At 44.1% G+C, this 19422-nt stretch overlaps 1 protein-coding gene across 4 annotated transcripts in view; it reads right to left on the minus strand.

Moving 5' to 3' along the window:
- veph1 (ventricular zone expressed PH domain-containing 1) overlaps positions 1-19422 on the minus strand; it is an 84414-nt gene that overhangs the window by 16471 nt on the left and 48521 nt on the right. For all 4 annotated transcript variants that reach the window (XM_061828109.1, XM_061828108.1, XM_061828110.1 and 1 more), the window contains exons 7-12: positions 18536-18745; positions 15004-15224; positions 11674-11862; positions 9744-10060; positions 4106-4245; positions 3854-3988 (exon numbers count right to left, since the gene is read on the minus strand). In XM_061828109.1, the coding sequence (XP_061684093.1) occupies positions 3854-3988; positions 4106-4245; positions 9744-10060; positions 11674-11862; positions 15004-15224; positions 18536-18745 (1212 nt within the window). The remainder of the gene's footprint in view (positions 1-3853; positions 3989-4105; positions 4246-9743; positions 10061-11673; positions 11863-15003; positions 15225-18535; positions 18746-19422) is intronic.

Consider the following 19422-nt stretch of genomic DNA (forward strand, 5'->3'; position numbering starts at 1 on the left):
ACATCTCAACATGATCATTTATATGACAATTTGAAATGTTGGGACGTATTTTCACAAGAATCACGGCTTTTGGCACTGTTGATTTGCCTTTGCAGACCACACGAAATCATGTGGCAGGCCGGATCTGGCCCACGGGCCTTGAGTTTGACACCAGTGTTATCAGGAGACTCACGAACCAAGCGTGAGCGTGGGTGTGCACGAGCGTACAGCTGGATGACGATTTAAGATGAGAGGAACATTTTTAGTGAGACAACAGGATGTGGCCAAGAAGGGCTGCTGGATATCCTCACGTAACCCCCATTTGGCATTTCAAGACCACCCTCGGTTCTCGTTGCACCTCCTCCCCGCTTGAATGGATTTTGATCAGGGTGATGATTGGATAAATATGTTTGGTGTGATACAGACGGCACATGCGGACCGAGACGCTACTGACGGTACCTTTTGGTCGCTTTGGTGCTATTCTATGATCAGAATTGCACATTTAAAAAAAACGTTTCTCATTTCTTTGAGTGGGGGCACTTTCACCATGGAGCCATACATATAAAAACCTCATGTAACCGGGCAGCTCTTGTCTTCTTCTTGGGCTATCCTGCCAGAAGACACACATCTCCTGTGCGGCAGATACCTAGATAAGACCCGAACGTCTGTATTGCACATTCCTTTGTAATAAATCCATTTGCTGTTAACTTTGTTTAATCATTGGTCATCGCTTCCGCGATCCGTGAACACGCGTAGGGTCCAAACTCGCAAATCCCTCCACCAACAATGCGCTAATAAGTAGCACCTACGTGATGGTTGTCACGCACCAGCATTGCGGAGGCGGACCCAAATGCAGGACTCCATGACGAGGACATGATGTTAAACGTGGTTTTATTTTGGAAGCGGGGTGATGCCAAAAATCAGTCCAAAATAAGGCTGAGGCACAAAAACCCTAGGCCAGGCAGGATCCAAAAAGACATTCGTCGGTGTCTGATGACTATGGGGCAAACTAACAATCTTAACAGGACGGGATTAACCAAGGGGCACAGAACTGCTGTGACGAGGATAATCCGACACTACACTTACTCTCAGTGGTGGCGAATCCAACTGGCGGTGAACGCAACACACTGAGACGAGGCAATGAACTGGCAACCGCCAGTGGCAAAACTCCAAACTTAAATACGTGGTCGAACTCAAGTCCAAATGGAAAACAGCTGTGCCAGGTGTCAGAGGTGACACCGCCCACAGCGGTGGCCTGGCCACGCCTCTCTTCGCAGTGGCCAAGCCTTGCTCAGAAATACGCAGACAATACAACAATACTCGCAGGTATAAATTCTTCATGTTTTCTCTTTTTTTTTTATTAGAGGGAGGCTGTCACTGATCAATGTAATTTCCGTTAATTTAAACGGATACAGATTTAGTAATTTGAACCTGATGTTTTGAGTTAGGAGCGTGATTACGGCATGAATTAAACTCATATTTCAAAGCAACACGTATTTATTATGCATAATTCAAACATTTTAGCGATTTTAAATGTGTAATAGATTGGTAATGACACACACAGAAGTACAGAGAGAACACGCATAGTTCACGCAGAAAGTTCAGAACCACGACTCGGACCCAGGACCTTAAGAAGGCATGGAAGCCCCCCCTTCTCCCTTTTGACAAAACATTCTTATCTCGAGTGGGGCTCCACTCTTCCTGATTTCATTCCATCCTGTCTCCTGTCTTCAGCCTTCCTCGCACCTCCTCCTTTGCTGCCAAAGTTTATCAACAGAGCAGCTATACCAACAAAAAGGTTTCCACTCGGGACGCACGGGGGGGTTCGGGAGGTGTGTGTGTGTGTGGGGGGGGGGGGGTGTGGGTAAAACAATAATCATCAATTATCTGCTCCGCTCCATCTCAGACCTCCCTTCGGTTCTGACACCATTCCTCTTCCTCTCCTGTCCTTTTGAAATGACTTGGCTGAAAATAACTCCATCAGTTTCCTACCGTTATCACACTTGAACAAACATCTGTCCCCCTTTTCAGATTTAAAAACTCCATCTATTGCCTCTCCCCAGAATCCTTCATGATTGTCATAAAACTGCTGAGCTGAGTCATAAAAACCAGAACTTCCATTTCAAAGGCCTTTAACATCCCAACAGTCTCCCTGTAAGGAATAATATTATTCCTGTCTCACAGGGTACCATTCCTCCTTTTTCTCCCTCTCTCTCATATCTTTTACATTTTGTTAAAACATTTGAAGATTTATTCTTCGCACCCCACACACAAATCGGAACACTTCACACTCGGCTTGCAACACGCGCACGTTCTTTATAGCTTTCGTGGACTCACAGTCCTTTCCTTGAGTACATGAGCAGGAGCAATGTGCTGTGTCGTGAACATTTGGGAGGAAATCGAACAAAAAGTTCAGCAGCATGAGCATCGCAGATCGCATGTGACCAAACCGCTGCAAGCACACACCAAAATGGACTCAAGTCCTGGTGAAAAAAAATAAAGCGCACGCAATGACAAGGGGGGAAAAAATAATGCTTCATTTTGTCATAAATTTATCAGATTTTGAGCAGGCATACAAGCCATACAAATCTTTAAAACCTTCATCATATTTACGCACGAAAATTACAAAACTATTGTAATTTCCGTCCGATGAACCCCGACTTTTTTCACACGCTTTCAACCCTGCGGTTGGCTCATTTGTGCATTTTTTTCTAACGGCCGCAAGGGGGCACTGGAGCGGAAAAGGTAAGAGTGAGACCGGTGGAATATATGTGCCGAGGATGTGACGTTTACCAGTCCAACCCTGGTGGCGCTGCTACTACTCCCGTGTCTCAGTTATTTTTACCGATATGTTTTTTTTTTTTTCAACCGGCCCCGTTAGCATTAGCGCAGCCGTGCTAACGCTACCGCTGCGCTAGTGTTAGCGTGGAGGCGCTAGCGATAAACTCTCTGTGTACCGTCTTTCCTTGTAAATATCTCGTGTTTCAATGTGGGCACTTGCGGCTTTTATACAGCTGTGGCCTACGTATGTACCAAATAGTATTTCCTTTACAAATGTACTGGGTGAGCCTTGTCCCTCTCTGGACTAAATAAAAATTTGCAGAGAGAAAAATTCGATACTTTCAGAAAATGATGCTCTGGACTTAAAATCTTCGATTGTATTAAACCTGTTGCAAATTTGCAACCCCTGCCTAGAAAGTGTGAAAGGTGAGCTCTGTAGGCCGGTAATTACGGTAGTTTTGGTTTCAAAAATCAAGTGTAATGGATTTTTTCAACTATAGTTCATGTTTGGTAACACGAAAATGCTTATAATATCTCAAGGTGATCCTTTATTATACACGACAACTTGAAATTTTTGTACAGATTTTCACAAGAATCACAGAAGTTGACACATATGATTTGCCTTTGTTGGCCGGATCTGGCCCTCGGGCCTTGAGTTTAACACCTGTGACTTAAATGGGAGATCTTCTTTAGTGCTAGACTCGGCGACCACGACCACGAAGACTTGGATTTTTTTTGTTGTTAGCGTGCGAGCGTATTCAGGCTCCATCCCATAACCACAGCAGCCACAGCTCACACTAAGAAAACGACTACTGCAATCTTTTGTTATTTCGGAGGGCCCAACTCGCTTCCACACTTGAAACAAACATGTTTGAAAGTGTCGAATGAAAAATGGAGATCATTTGGAGATCATTAGTAGAATTCACCCCCCCCCCCCCGACAAGTAATAATAAAAAAAAACCTAGAATATGGATAAAATGGCACAAATGTGTTTTTATTGACCAAGACTTTTCCCGGTACAGCATTTGTGCAGTATCGGCGCTATTTGTGGTGTGCGTTGCAGCAAGAATTCCCATAAATCGTCGCGAAATACCTTCCTGTGGGGGGTGGCGTGTTGCGTCATTGCCATGTGGAAGCTGTGAGCTCCTTTGAGTTGCGTCTTGGCCCAAAGAGAAGCCAATCGCTGAACGCATTCGTCTCCGGAACACAGCGGAGCGTTGGACTTACTCTACAAAAAAGCGACAACAACGAATAAAGTGAATGTTTGGATTGACGGCAACGAGAGCACTGTCGGGACTTGTGCTGTAAGTCGAAGAATTTTGATAGCAAAAGGTGTTTGGTGCACCTGGAGGTGGAGCAGCATGATGTGTATCCAAAGATGAGGCCGGCGGCTGCTCAGGTTAAAGCTGGACTTGGCATACAGGCAGTAGTGACCCTTCAGTGGACACGAGAACGACAGCTTGGCCACGCAGCCTCTGTTTGATTCTGGAACGGGACGCAACACAACACAATGACATCGTGCCTTGGCGAGCACGTCATACGCACAAGAGCACTTCCAACAACCGTCCAATTCTACTGCATATACACAATTTGTTGAAAAATCCAAACGTATTTCATTGTTCCAAAAAGTGCACGATCCAAGGAATTATGGTACTAGCAGGGGTGGCACGGTGGTGCAGCTGGTAACCTTGGCCTCACAGTTCTGAGGTCCTGGGTTCAATCCTTGGCCCCGCCGGTTTGGAGTTTCCATCTTTCCCCCGTGCCTGTGTGGGTTCCTTCCGGGCACTCCGGTTTCCTCCAACATCCCAAAAACAAGCAACATTAATCGGAACTCTCTAAGATTGCCCCTAGGTGTGATTGTGACTGCGGCTGTTTGTCTCTATGTACCCTGCGATTGGGTGGCAACCAGTCCTTGGTGTACGCTGCCTCCTGCACGTTGACAGCTGGGATACGCTCCAGCACTCCCCGTGACCCTTGTGAGGATAAGCAGCTAAGAAATGGATGGATGGTACTAGCAGGGACATTTGTTTGAATATTTTTTTTAATCCCTTCAAGGTTACAATTCTCAACTGAGGGCCCTCAAAGCAGCCTAACCGCCTTTCAACAGCGTGTTTGTCCATAAGTTCTCGACATCCATCCATTTTCTTTGCCACTTATCCTCACAAGGGTCGCAGGGAGTGCTGGAGCGAATCTCACACATGTCCACACATTTGTTTTTTTTTACCCCATTTTCTTTTTATAATACAGTCCTTGCGATCCACCCGCGTTGGCATTCCCACGGTAACGAGTGTATTCAGTCACATTTGAGTCTACCGGATGAAGCCCAACGATCGTAAAAAAATGGGATGCGGTGGTATCGGAATACAAAATTTTACTGTTGTAGTCTGACATACTGCAATCATCCATCCATCCATCCATCCATCCATCCATTTTCTTTGACGCTTGTCCTCATGAGGGTCGTGGGGAGGAGGCCGGGTACACCCTGAACTGCTTGCCAGCCAATCACAGGGCACAAAGAGACAAACAGCCGCACTCACAATCACACTGAGGAGCAATTTAGAGCGTCCAATTAATGTTGCATGTTTTTTGGGATGTGGGAGGAAACCGGAGTGCCCGGAGAAAAATCAGGCAGGAACGGGGAGAAACATGGAAACTCCACACCTTGGACCTCAGAACTGTGAGGCCAACGCTTTACCATCTGATCCACCGTGCCGCCAAGTTCCCAAAATCTAATATTATTTTTATGCTACACTGCTGTTGGCGAAGTCGAATTTATTAAAACATCACTTTTCAATATCGTGCCATTCGTGTGTCTGTCATTCTAAAACGTCGTTTTGGCGTTCTTCCCGCGTGTGTATCAGTGATTGGACTCTGGGGTGAGCGAGTGCGTGCAATATTTTGTATCATTTTCCCCCAAGAAGAAGCGCAAAGGCTTTGTTTTGCTAGGTCAGCCAGCAAAATGATGACATCATCTCACTGAGACAAGCGTTGTCATCACAGTTGGAGTTGATGGACACGAGAACTAAGAATATGGAAGTTAATAGAAATGTTACGTTGATAATGTGTTGATTTCCGTACATTCATGTTCAGATGTATTCAATGACAAAGAATGAAAAGGGTTAGTTTGTTTGTGTAGTTTGTTTCCTGTTTTAAACGTGTGCATATGTTGCGTGTTAGGTAACTCCTGGGCGGCTCTGAGTTCTCACGACATTAAAGGTCAAAGGCGTAGCGAGAACTCCTGTTCTCTTAACTTTTACGTTGTGCGTCTGCTCTTCATCTCCGCGTTGGCCGGGGATGAAGGGACGGACATCCTTTAAATTCAGTGTTGCGGTTGTGCTGTAATGTACGATTACGGCGTGTCGATTTCATGGCAGCTGCTTGGTGAGTCTCTTTCTCAATGTTCTGAAGTCTTAAGAACTTGTCAGGAAACAAGGACAGCGGTGACACGGAGGAACGTGAACTAAGCAGCATTAGCAATGACAATTACAGATTCAAAGACGCACGAAAACCGTAGGTGCGTGTCCACTGTGAGAGGGATAATCTAAAAAGAAAAACCCAGACATCACAATGTATGATTTTTTAATGATTTATTTGTGTGATACAGCTGCAAATAAGTATTTCATCACCTGAGAAAACCAATGTGAATATTTGGTGCAGTAGCCTTTGTTTGCAATGACAGAGGTCAAACGTTTCCTGTAGTCGTTCACCAGGTTTGTACACACTGCAGGAGGGATTTTGTCCCACTCCTCCACACAGATCTTCTCGAGACCAGACAAGTTTCTGGGCTGTCACTGAGAAACAGAGTTTCAGGTCCCTCCAAAGATTTTCTATTGGGTTTGGGTCAGGAGACTGGCTAGGCCACACCAGAACCTTGCTACTACCCCCATGCCTCACAGTAGGGATGGTGTTCTTGGGATGGAACTCATCATTCGTCTTCCTCCAAACACGGTTAGTGGAATTATGACCAAAAAGGTCCATTTTGGTCTCATCTGACCACAAAACCTTCTCCCATGACTCCTCTGTATCATCTAAATGGTCATTGGCAAACTTAAGAGAGGCCTTCACATGTGCTGGATTAAGCAGGGGAACCTTCCGTGCCATGCATGATTTCAAACCATGACGTCTTGGAAACGGTGGTCCCAGCTCTTTTCAGGTCATTGACCAAGTCCTGTCGTGTAGTCCTGGGCTGATTCCTCACCTTTCTAAGGATCATTGAGACCCCATGAGGTGAAATCTTGCATGGGGCTCCACTTTGACTGAGATTGACCGTCATGTTTAGCTTCTTCCATTTTCTAATGATTGCTCCAACAGTGGACCTTTTATCACCAAGCTGCTTGGCAATTTCTCCGTAGACCTTTTCAGCCGTGTGGAGTTGTACACTTTTTGTCTCTGGTGTCTTTGGACACCTCGTTGGTCTTGGTCATGTTACAAGTTTGAGTCTTGCTGATTGTATGGGGTGGACAGGTGTCTTTATGCAGCTAACAGCCTCACACAAGGGCATCAGATTCAGGATAATACATGGAGTGGAGGTGGACTTTTAAAGGTGGACTAACAGGTCTTTGAGGGTCAGAATTCTATCTGATACACAGGTGTTCAAATATGTATTTGCAACTGTATCACACACAAAAATTGTTAAAAAAATCATACATTGTGATTTCTGGATTTTTCTTTTTAGATTATCTCTCTCACAGTGGACATACACCTGCGATGAAAATTTCAGACCCCTCCATGATTTCTAAGTGGGAGAACTTGCAATATAGCAGGGTGTTCAAATACTTATTTTCTTGACTGTAAGTATATATATATTTTCAATATTAGATACAACACGCGCTTTATTGCTTATTTCCACTACTTAAAGAAAAATCCCCACTTTAACTGTGACTGCTGGAACATCTAAGAGAGCATAAACACCGATATGATGTCATATGGAACAAGGCTGCCAAACAGGCTGGGTAGCAAATACCGTTGAAAATGGGAAATTGCACTAAATCCCTTGTACCAAAATAAAACAACAGACATCTAAATCACAGCCAGAGAGAAGAAGTTAAGTCCGACCTAAGTGGAAGACAGCAAAAGTGAACTAGCAGTCACAGGAACTGTTGACCTTCTGCTTCTATTCACGGTGACCTGCTCGGGCTGGCGTTTAAAAGTGTGCATACACTCACACATGCAGATACACACGAACACAAATCATCACACACCAACTATACTATATGTATAGTTTTAGTGTATGCTTAAATTAAAACGTGGTCCTCACATGGGAGCTTGTCATAAAAGCACAGCCATTAAGCGGGCAGACAAGCAAGCAGCACCACGACACGCTAGCCCAAAACTCACATCGGAGGCAAGTAATTTAATATTTGCTGAGCTTTGCTGTCGCAGACCCCTTCTTAAAAACACGCACACATGTTGAAATTCAATTTAATTTAAAATGGGACGAAGTAGCACATTTATGCCCTCTGGATGGGATTAACGTCACTACGAAATTTACTTTACCCCTTGGAGTCATGAATCCATGTCTGGATGGAGCTTGAAATTCATTGATGGAATCCCGAGTCTTAAATACTGCTGCATTTTTATATGTAAATCAACTGGATATGAATATATTTAGATGCGTATTCCTTTTGGAGACAAACACATTGGATTCAAATGGTAAAATAAGAGTAGAGGCCCTTGCCAAACCGGAGAAAGTTTTCCCTCTTCTTAGCACAAAAGTTATTTTGACATGTCGATGTAAGAAAAAAAAAAACATCTTAGAAATATCAATGTTTGGTGATATCATCCCCACTCTTAAAGACGTACACTGATGATTACAAATGTTACAGTACTTACGCAGCCCATCAATGTGTTTTACAATGATAGCGTCCACCCACCGCTGCTTTAGTTAGCAACACAGTCTGGGCAACGTAGAGAAAAGACAACCTAGACACGCTGCTCATGTTTACTTTCAATATTAATGGAGAACGTTAAAAAAGAAATGCTGTTGTTTTAAGATGCAATGACTGTCGGAGTCTGTGAATAGTTGAAGAAAAAGTGGTGAAACTGGATGAGATTTTCTCTTTTCCGAGTGGGAAAGGTCTGGTCCTGAGCCAAAGTAGGAAGTGCAGGATGAGATGGTGTGTCATTTTAAAATTCCACCTTGGCACAGCCTGATCCAGGATGAAAGCGCAGACAATACAGTGCACTAAAAGCTAATTTTGTATTTTAAATATAGGACGCAACATAATATTAACCTTAAAACGGTTTGGGAGCATCATCATCTCACCCCCGAGAAAAACTGAGAAATCAGCGCAGCCATAATCGCGTCACAACGTAAGCGAGCCTGTGTTGGGGCACGTAATACGTCACATCTGCGCATGTAGGTCATGTGACTCGCCAAAACGGCGGCGTCCATGAAAATTTGTAATTGCCGATAAAAATCTTCTCAAAACACTATTCAATGACATCAGATTAACCTCAAATTTTCAAGGTACAGTAGATATGACATGACCTATCGGATGCATTGTTAATCCAAATGACCGGACTTCCCCTTTAATATATTTAGTTGGCCCGTCTATCTGCTGTTCAGTGCTTTTCTTTTGTTACAAAGCATTTAATGTGTGTTAAAACAATTACTGAAAAATAAGACATCTATGTATGTATGTATGAGGAATAATGCACTTGACTCACTATTTTAGTGTATAGTATTTCTAGTTTTTAAAATGAGGACACTGTCATCAGGCAAGTCATACAAGGACCCTACTAAGCCCCAAAAGTATTTATATATAAAAAAATAACCAATTAACTGATAACTTTGTTACACACATTTAATCGGGAAATCTAGATGAATGCTAATCCCTATTACAAATTAATCATGTGAAAGGATCAGGTCCAGCTCTCCCACGATCCCTTGTGAGGATAAGCGGCTTGGAAAATGGAGTGGAATGAAACAAAGTGATGCATGTGCCCGCTCACGTTCATGCAGACGAGACTGGTGATCTTACCTTCTATGACACATTGCTTCGGTATGGGGATCTGTTGGACCATGTCCTTACAAAATTCTTGGATCTTCTCCAGATTGTCTCTTAAGTGGATGAAGAGTCTGTCAGCTGCCTCTTTGACCCCGCTGTCTGGCGCAGGGGCGGCGGTGGATGTGGGCGCATTGTCTGCCAGTTTCTTGCCGGGAGGCGTCACTTCCCGGTCTTCTGAATGCTGGCAGGTTAAAGTGCAGGTGATGTTGTCTGGACTCAGGTCCGCTCCTTCTACGTCGTCTGAGTTGATGGACCGCAAGCGTACGGCGTGAAGAGCCAGGCTCTTTGACCTAGGAGAGACCAAAGTGCCACCATGGTTGACAGCCGCAAATTATTCCTCATGAGCCTCGCTGCATGGAAATCAGACAACAGAATGGTTTGGATTTGCTTCTGACACCTTTGAAAAAACAGCTATACACTTCATTTATACCATAACGTCATGCCTGCTAAACTTAAAAGAAGACTCTCAGACATTCCAATGAGCCCGGCTGGAAAACTGTCAGCCAATCAGGGTTTGCCACGCCTGCAGTGCTTCCTGTTCTGACCCCCCTATTGCTCGTGAATACGTTTCACCGAACAGAGAACGTCCACTCTCGGGCATTTTGTGGCCGATTTTTGTGAAAAATAATTAAAAACAAAACAAAAATAACAATATACAATGGCGGAACTTGACGTGTTGGAGAGGGGGGTGGCGCTGACGACGAACAGTAACAGTCCCATTATATGGACTGCGGAGATTTGATGCTTTTTTGAGGAGTTGGTTTCCATGTAGAGAATATACAGCAGGCGTGGTCGGACTTTTTTACCCCAGGTTGTACTTTTCAAGCAGCCAGCTTCTCGCGGGGATGGCGGAAGTGGGGCAGGCCGTAAATAGTAACCGGGAAGTGTTGTGTGCTTACACATACATATCCATCCGTCCATTTTCTTAGCTGCGCGATGGTCACAGGAGTTCTGGAACCTATCCCAGCTGTCAACGGGCAGGAGGCAGGTTACATACACGCAGACACAGGTAGAACGTGCAAACTCCACACACGGCGGTCCGGGATTGAACAGCAGCTCCACCGTGCTGTCTCATAAAGTATGTTGTTGCTTATACAGTACCAGCACGAGAGGCTATAACTAAGCGGCTAACAACCAGTAACGATTAGATGCGTGCAAAGTTCCCCGGCTGATGAAAGAGCCTCAACTGTGACAGCTTTATCCCGTCAGGTTGACCCCACGGGAGGTTAAGGAAGGAGAAATTTGGGTGCATTTCCTCAGTTTTGTTGCAGTTTGGTGCAGAACACGTCGGCATCTTGGCTTAGCTAGAACAAATGGTCTCTAATGCTAAGCACTGGTGACGTCGGGGGCAGGGTCAAGGATCTTTTTTCCGGGTCTGGCTGTCAAAGCTGGCACATATACAGATTTTGCTTGGATTTAAAAAATGTTCTTTATTTTCAATTTTTCTTTTCAATTAATGTCAAAAATATATGCAATAATAATATTATTTGACATGGGAGGATTTATTGTACATATGAATTTTGGGGAGAGTCTTCCTTTAAGTGCATTGTTTTGCTCCTCTATACAACAATTGGGTTTGTGAGTCTGTGCGTCAGTGTGCTTTTGTCTTTGTGCGTTTTACTGTACTAAACAGTTGACAATACACAGCTGGATTCAACGCCGGGTACGCCCGGGACATGTCGATCACAGGGAAGATGTAGACAACATGTACTTGTAGTCAGCAATTGAACATGTATGCTCGCTGTCTGAATGTGGGAGGGGAAAATAACACGTGCTACCACAGATACAACCCCACACGGGAAGGCCCGATCACGGATCCTTTTTGTAACTGTGAGGCAAGCAAAACAACAAAAAAACCTTCAACTGGATTCAGCGTGTGTTGTTCATGATATTCTCCCCTCACCTGTTGAATCTCATGTCTCGTTGCTCCTCCCTCCTGGCTTGATTCAGGCTGTATCGTCGCTGGGGGGGGGGAGAGTCCTCCTGCGCTGGCTCCTCACCCCCTGCCTTCGCCTCGGACCCCCCTCCTCCGACACCCCCTTCCTCTCCTCGAAGCGATGCGCTGGGAGATGGCAAGCAACGGCCATTCTCGCTGGAACAAACACACAAAAGGTTCGATGCATTTAGGGGGTGAGATGAAATTGACATTCATTTTCGTCACCTTCCTTCACGGTCTGGCTCACCTTTCAGTATTTCTCACATTTTCACACTGGCTGGCTGCAGTTCTCCGTTTGTCACCTTGTACTCCCCCTTTTTTTTTCAGTAGCCCCATTCTCCCCCAGGCTTTTAGACTCCTTTTTATGCACTGCCAAGTACCGTATTCCCACAATCATGCCCTTTGTTCATGTCTCAGTTTCCTCTGCCAAAGTAGTTAATAACAATAATTGCTATGGCACTCGGAAGAGCGCATACTTCATTGAAGGTTGAACTGCTAACAAAAGAGGGGGGAAAAAAATCTAATTTGCAATAGTTTGCTCATAATTGCGTTTGTTTGTTTGTTTTTCTCCATGCTAGCTAGCAGGCTCCTCTCTAGTTAATATGAGAATTAATTTACAATGACTGAAGTAGAATGAAATGGACAGGAGGCTACCATTTGCATTTTAGAACGACATGTCCAGTTAGGCCAGATTTGCCCCCAAATATAATTGCCGGCATCATGGTGGTGAGTCGTGAGGTTGCAGGTTTGAATCTCAGCTCGTGTATGAAATTTGAATGTTTTCCTCATGCTTGCGTGGGTTTTCTGAGTACCACATTTTCCGCACTCTAAGGCGCACCTTAAATGAAAGGGCTGTTTCAAAACTTTTTTCATATACAAGGCGCACTGCATTATAAGGCGCATAGAATGGGCGCTACAGTAGAGGCTGGGTTTACGATTATGCATACATCAGATGGTGCTGCGCTACAGGGAAAGTCAAGAAAACAGTCAGATAGGTCAGTCAAACAGTATTAATTGATTACAAAACAGCGTTCCAACAACTCCGTTCACTCCCAAAATGAATAAACAGCTGTTTCATTATTTTCACCGAGCTAAGGCCAGTGACGTAGTATTGCAGTAGTATAGGAGCCATTTTGGGTATTTGATTGCTTGTTTTGACTATCTGCAGCCCGAAGGGGAGCACAATTCCTGTGCGCCCTGTAGGAAGGTCCCAAGCCCGCATAAAAGCAGAGGGTTGCGGCAGGAAGGGCATCTGGCGTAAAACTGTGCCAAACATATATGAACATTCAACAAACGGTTTCCATAATGGATAGGTCGTGGCCTGGGCTAACTACGCCCGCCACCGGCAATGTTAATCTGCAAGGCGTAGGTAGAAATTCAGATAATGTGGGTTGAAGAAGATGCACGAGATAGGCTTAGATGGAAAAAGATGATGGGACAAGACGAGAGGAAAGAAGAAGACACACACACACATGGAAATGAAACGGCACGCTTCCGTAGTTGCAAGACCTGTTGCGGCTCAAGATTGATCCATATATAAGGCGCACTGGATTATAAGGCGCACTGTCGGCTTTTGGGAAAATGAAAGGGTTACAGTGCGGAAAATACTGTACTTTGGCATCCTCCCAAATCCCCAAAACAAGCATGTTAAATTGATTGAAGACGAAATTATTTAAAATTTTAAAATAAAAATAAATTATTCAAATTATTTCCTGCAATTGGCCAAGGAGCAGTGCAAGGTACAGACCTTCTCCGGCCCAAAGTTAGCTGCCGTAGGCCCAAGATCATGACCTTATTATATATATTTATAAATGTAATTGCTACTTTCTCAGTACAGGGTAAGCCCCCCTACTAGATTAATGGGAATTATGAGTCAGTAGTTCTTGTCATCATGAAAAACAAAACAATACATCCTGCATTCACAAGCTCTTTCACCACCCCATCTCAGTATCGTGAGAGGAGAGGACCCCAAGCAAAGCCCTCAATCCTGCACATAATGCGTTTCATCCTCCCACATCCACACAAACACATGGCGGCTTGACGTGCATTCGTGCTCTTATTATGTAACGCCATGGGTGGGGGGGGCAGCGGGGGGGTCTGATTGTGTTCAATCATTCACAAATTTTCCCTTGATACAAATAAACAATTCGCAAACAAAAACGAGATTGTCCTCGGTGTTATTAGAGAGGCGGCCTTAACTTTTGTGTGTGTGTGTGTGTGTGTGTGTGTGTGTAAACTGCAAACAGATGACAGAATGTAGTCACTGAAAATGCATCCAGGACAAATAATGAGCAAAATTAGTTGTAGGAGAAACTATGATAACTAACGCAAAAAGGTGCTAGCCTAGCAAAAGTCTCACGGAACAGATATTATCCAATAATAGTTGGGTTCTTGCGACAATAAAGAATATTGGTAGACACTTGACAAAGATATAGTACCAATTGAACCAATTGATTTACCGTAATTTCCGGCCTATAAGCCGTGACTTTTTTCGCACGCTTTCAACTCTGCGGCTTATGCGGTGATGCAGCTAATTTGTGCATTTTTTTCTAAAGGCCGCAAGGGGGCACTCGACCGGAATAGGTAAGAGTCAGAGCGGTGGAATATGTGTGTTGAAGAAGTGACTTTTACCAGTATGTTTTTTTCTTTAAACAGCCATGCTGTCGCTGCACTAGCGTTAGCACTGTGCTAGTGTGTTGCTGCTGTGTTACTGCCGCGTCTCTGTGATTTAGGGCTGATTTTTTTTTTTTTTTTTTAAACGGCCCTGTTAGTGTTGTGCTACCGTGTCGCTACTGTGTAGCTGCCACGGCTGTTTTTTTTTTTTTTTTACTGGTATGTTTTTTTTTTTTTTATTACTAGCCCTGTTCGTGCTACCATGTTGTTGCTATGTTAAGCTAAGCTAAAGTATTAAAACTTTGAAAACTCTTTCTGTGTACCGTCTTTCTTTGAAAATCTCCTGTGTTTCAAGGTGGGTTTTAATGTGGGCACTTGCGGCTTTTACACGAGTGCGGCTTATGTATGTATCAAATGGTATTTCCTTTACAAATGTACTGGGTGAGGCTTAAAATCAGGTGCGCTCTGTAGGCCGGAAAATACGGTAATACTTTGTCAGGTGATTCTTTGATTGTTTGACTTCACAAATTTCAATGAAAAAAAATTATTAGGAATTAAAGTATTTTAAACAATTATAAAACTGCACTTTTAACACTCTCCACATCAGAGGATAATCCTTCAGCAAAACATTTGAAAGACATGGTTCCTTTGCACACGAAGAAAGAAAGATGAGCCTTCTCTGACCTACGACTTGCGGTGGCACTCTCCTCCAGCCGCCTCCCCAGCAGTCCGGCGATGGCCGTGAACGAGTTACTCAGCCTGTACAGGTCTTTCCCGTAGCCTCCGAGCACAGACGGGTAACGGTCCGTCAGAGCCCGGATCTCCAGTAGCAGTGTGTGGTGGAACGTGTGCTCCATGTTGCCCAGAAGAGACACCAGGTACACCAAAGAACTGTGTGCATGCGCCTGAAGAAATGAAATGAAAAAAATGATTCTTTTCATACTAATCCCGCTATTAAACTTTTGAAACCTGGGTCAGCAGTTTCTCTACGACGTCTAACTACATGGGTCCATGATCTTGGTTACAAAGTAAAGGGGATACTTTAACGGTCACAGTAGATGTGAACGTTTACATTTACGGTTAAGCACTACCGGTACTGCCAATTACGGGTTGGTGCTTCTGTTCTGCCAGAAGGAAAACCTCATAAGCATTGTCAGTCATGCCGCATGCTGAGCCCCCATCTTCTTCGCTTTTCTTTGCCACAGCGAGTCATCTTTTTCCATCTAAGCCTATCTCATGCATCCTCCTCTCTGACGCCCACTGTCCTCATGTCCTCCCTCATAACATCCATCACCCTTCTCTTTGGTCTTCCTCTCGCTCTTTTGCCTGGCAGCTCAATCCTCAGCACCCCTTCTACCAATCTACTCACTCTCTCGCCTTTGTACATGTCCAAACAATCTAAGTCTGCTCTCTCTCACCTTGTCTCCAAAACATCCAACTTTAGCTGTCCCCCTTATGAGCTCATTTCTAATCCTATCCAACCTTTTCACTCCAAGCGAGAACATCAGCATCTTCATTTCTGCCACCTCCAGTTCATCTTCCTCTTGTCTCTTCCGTGCCACCGTCTCTAATCCGTACATCGTGACCCCTCACCATGGTTTTATAAACTTTGCACGTCATCCTACCAAAGACTCTTCTGTTACATAGAGCATCAGACACCTTCCGCCAACTGTTCCACCCCGTTTGGACCCGTTTCTTCTTGTTGACCCCAAGTATTTGAAGTCGTCCACCCTCACTATCTGTTCTCCCTGGAGCCTCACTCTTCCTCCTCCGACTCTCACATTCACGCACATATATTCTGTTTTACTTCGGCTAATCTAATCGGACCTCCATCTTTGTAATTGTTCCTCCCCCTACTCCCTACTTTCACTGCAGATCACAACATCATCTGCGAACGTCATGGTCCAAGGGGATTCCAGTCTAACCTCATCTGTCAGTCTATCCATTACTAATGCAAACAGGAAGGGGCTCAGTGCGGATCCCTGATGCAGTCCCACATCCACCTTAAATTCTTCTGTCACACCTTCGGTACACCTCACCGCTGGTCTGCTGCCCTCATACAAGTCCTGTACTGTTCTAACATATTTCTCCGCCACACCAGACTTGTACATGCAGTACCACAGTTCCTCTCTTGGTACTCTGTAAAAAAATTCTTTAGGTCTACAAAGACACAATATCGACTGAATATTAACTATCCATATTGCAACAAAAACATCAAGTATAGAATATGCGCAACTAAACTGCTTGGCACAAAAAAATACCCAAAAGAATAAAAATCAAGAGTTTCTTTATTTTTTTATGAGTGAACGAATAAATGCTTTATTTAACCATTAGTTTTATTCATCCGTTTGCTATACCGCCTGTCCTCATTAGGCTCACGGCTGAGCTGGAGCTTATCCCAGAAGACTTTGGCAAGCGCCAATGGTACACTCCAGACTGGTCACTCGCCAATCGCCCGCATTAGTTTTATGCTCTCCCAAAAAAATTATCCTGGAATCATAGGAGGAGATAAGGATCCATTTTTCATGGAGGAATTTGGACAGTAAATAATAACTAACACACCTGCATGCATGTGTTTATTTCTTTCAATGTTTCCGTTAATAATTTGCTTCTGATGTTCAGTGCATTAAAGCTTTTTATGGCGTTCCAAACGAACATAGAGAAGTTGTTGTTTGGATGTTTTTGACGTTTTGATTTTGATGTTTTGGTGTATCAAGACAAACACCGAAAACATCTGCATGGCTTTGCGTCCTTTTGGTATCATATCACATTTTCAATTTATTTTTGGGGAGATTTTAATGACAAGATAGCTGAATTGATTTGACGTGTTCGGCCCAAACAAACAACCAACTCAGTGCAGATGAAGTCCTTCAGGAGCGAAAGGAAGCCAGAGAAAGTTGTGCAATCAGTCAGGGGGAGAGGTGTGCATGTGTGTGTGGTCGTTGGAGGGAGGGGGACAAAAGGGGCGGGGGGAGGGGGGGTCCACACTAACTTACAGGAGGCAGTGCCATCACTAGGAGGTCCCCGCAGGGTAATTTCCCAGAAAAATAGGCCTTGTTTTCCAAATGACTACAATGTGAAGAAATACAGGACTGTAAGGTCCAAATTATCTGTTTGTGCATACTAAAGTTGAACTTGCAACTTGTTTGTTCTCACAGAAAACATACTAAAGCTGGTTATGCACTGTCACTTTAAAACATTTGTGCCTTTGTGTGCACGTGTTTGTTTATTTTCACTTTGTGATAATTTGAACAAATTTAAATGAGGCCCGAAAGAGAAAAGAGACGCTGTAATATGCTCATTATTCTCTCTCTCTCTCTCTCTCTCTCTCTCACACACACACACACACACACACACACACACACACACACATGCACACACACACCATATGTCTTGTTGCATGAGGAATAGCATTCTGCCAAGCAGCGATACCAACACCCCAGTGAGAAAAGGAGCCATTGGGCTCCCTAAAACTCACTAGATGACATCATTGCCACATTTTCTACACTGATTTCAATGGACGTTGTAGGACACAGAAATAAAGTTGAAGGGCAGACGAAAAGTGAATTAAAATGCTAGGTATGACTAAAACTGCAAACGTCGAGTCCGTTGAGGGTTAGTTTTTTTTTTTTATATGGTTTGAGCTCATAAACATGAACAACCACAGCCATCTCTCCAAATTGGTTCCATACCTCCACTGGTTTGTCATCAGGACCAACTGTCTTTCCATTTTTCATTCTGTTCAGTGCCTTTCTAACTCCCCCTTTACTAATCAAAAATCAAAAATGCATAGAAACTGGACAAATATTACGGACAACCACGGATGGGGTATTGGTACATTCGACTGACTTCGATGGAGACAGAGTGGCTTCAACCTCCACACGGTCAGTGGTTGTCTGTATCTAGTATACGGTATGATGTGAGTAATCGGCCAACAGCCTTTTGCATTCAATTGGGATACACTCCTGCTCCCTGTGACACTGAACAGGTTAAGCGCGATAGAAAAATGGATTTTGCGGGATTCTTTGTTTCCTGGTTGAGTCTATTCACATTATTTAATTGGAGTTGGTGGAATGGAATCATTCCAAATCAGTATGCAGTATCGAGCAGCCAGGCCATCAATTCAGTTCACTGGTTTGTACTTCCAAACACTTTTGCTTTGAATCAGTTGTCCATTGTGTGTAGTGTAAGTGTGTGTGCGTATGTCTGTGTGTACCTCACTGATGATGCCCACAGCACCATGGATTTTGGCCACATGACCCAAGAGAGCAGGCCATTGTTGTCCCACAGTCCTGAGCTTTGGCAGAAAGCTGACCAGCGAGGAGGGGCTGGCTTGAGACACATTCACCAGAGTGCCCAATATGGCCTCAATTAGAGACTGGTTGCCCAGGTAACTGACGAGGGCAGGCACCTGGGGGCTGAATATCTGAAAAGAGAGTTGTATTCATACTTTTACAATGACCCCAACAACATTTAGAGGTTTTGGTAGCATGCATAAGGACCGAGGAGAAGGATCAAAGTCACTTTAAGAGGTGGAAAGCCGAGTGTGATGAACAGTGTGGTGACTGATGAGAAACAAAGACATGACTGTAGGACCGTCTGGCAACACTCTGGAAATGAAAACTTCCTCATTATCCACAGCTAGACTGGATTGGATCACACGATTGCAGAACACTCCCGTTGCTTCAGTTTCATATGTAGCTCAACTGCACATTTCTCTTCTACGTATTTTATGTCATACAAAGCAGCAGTTGTTTGTAAAATTAATATCGCAATAATCTTGTGTCATAACACGAATGGCCTGATTTATCAAAGGTTTGCGGATGCAAAAAACAGGCGCAAACTTGTACGGTCATGCAAACGTATGTGGAAGCTGATCTGGGATAAACTGCAATGACGGATTTTTACATACGCCACATGAAAGACGCAAGCAAACTACCAGGCACGGTGATCCTAGCATCGATCAGAAAAAATGACAGTCAGTGGAGAGAAGTTTTCCAAAAACGAACACTTTTGTGTCTCTATTCAGCAATACAACGTAGTCAAGAGCTGACTTGGAGTCAGTCACAAGAAGGGCTCATGCCATTTCACCTGACAAACTCC

The sequence above is a fragment of the Syngnathoides biaculeatus genome, chromosome 8, assembly GCF_019802595.1.
Source record: "Syngnathoides biaculeatus isolate LvHL_M chromosome 8, ASM1980259v1, whole genome shotgun sequence".
Lineage (NCBI taxonomy): Eukaryota > Metazoa > Chordata > Actinopteri > Syngnathiformes > Syngnathidae > Syngnathoides > Syngnathoides biaculeatus.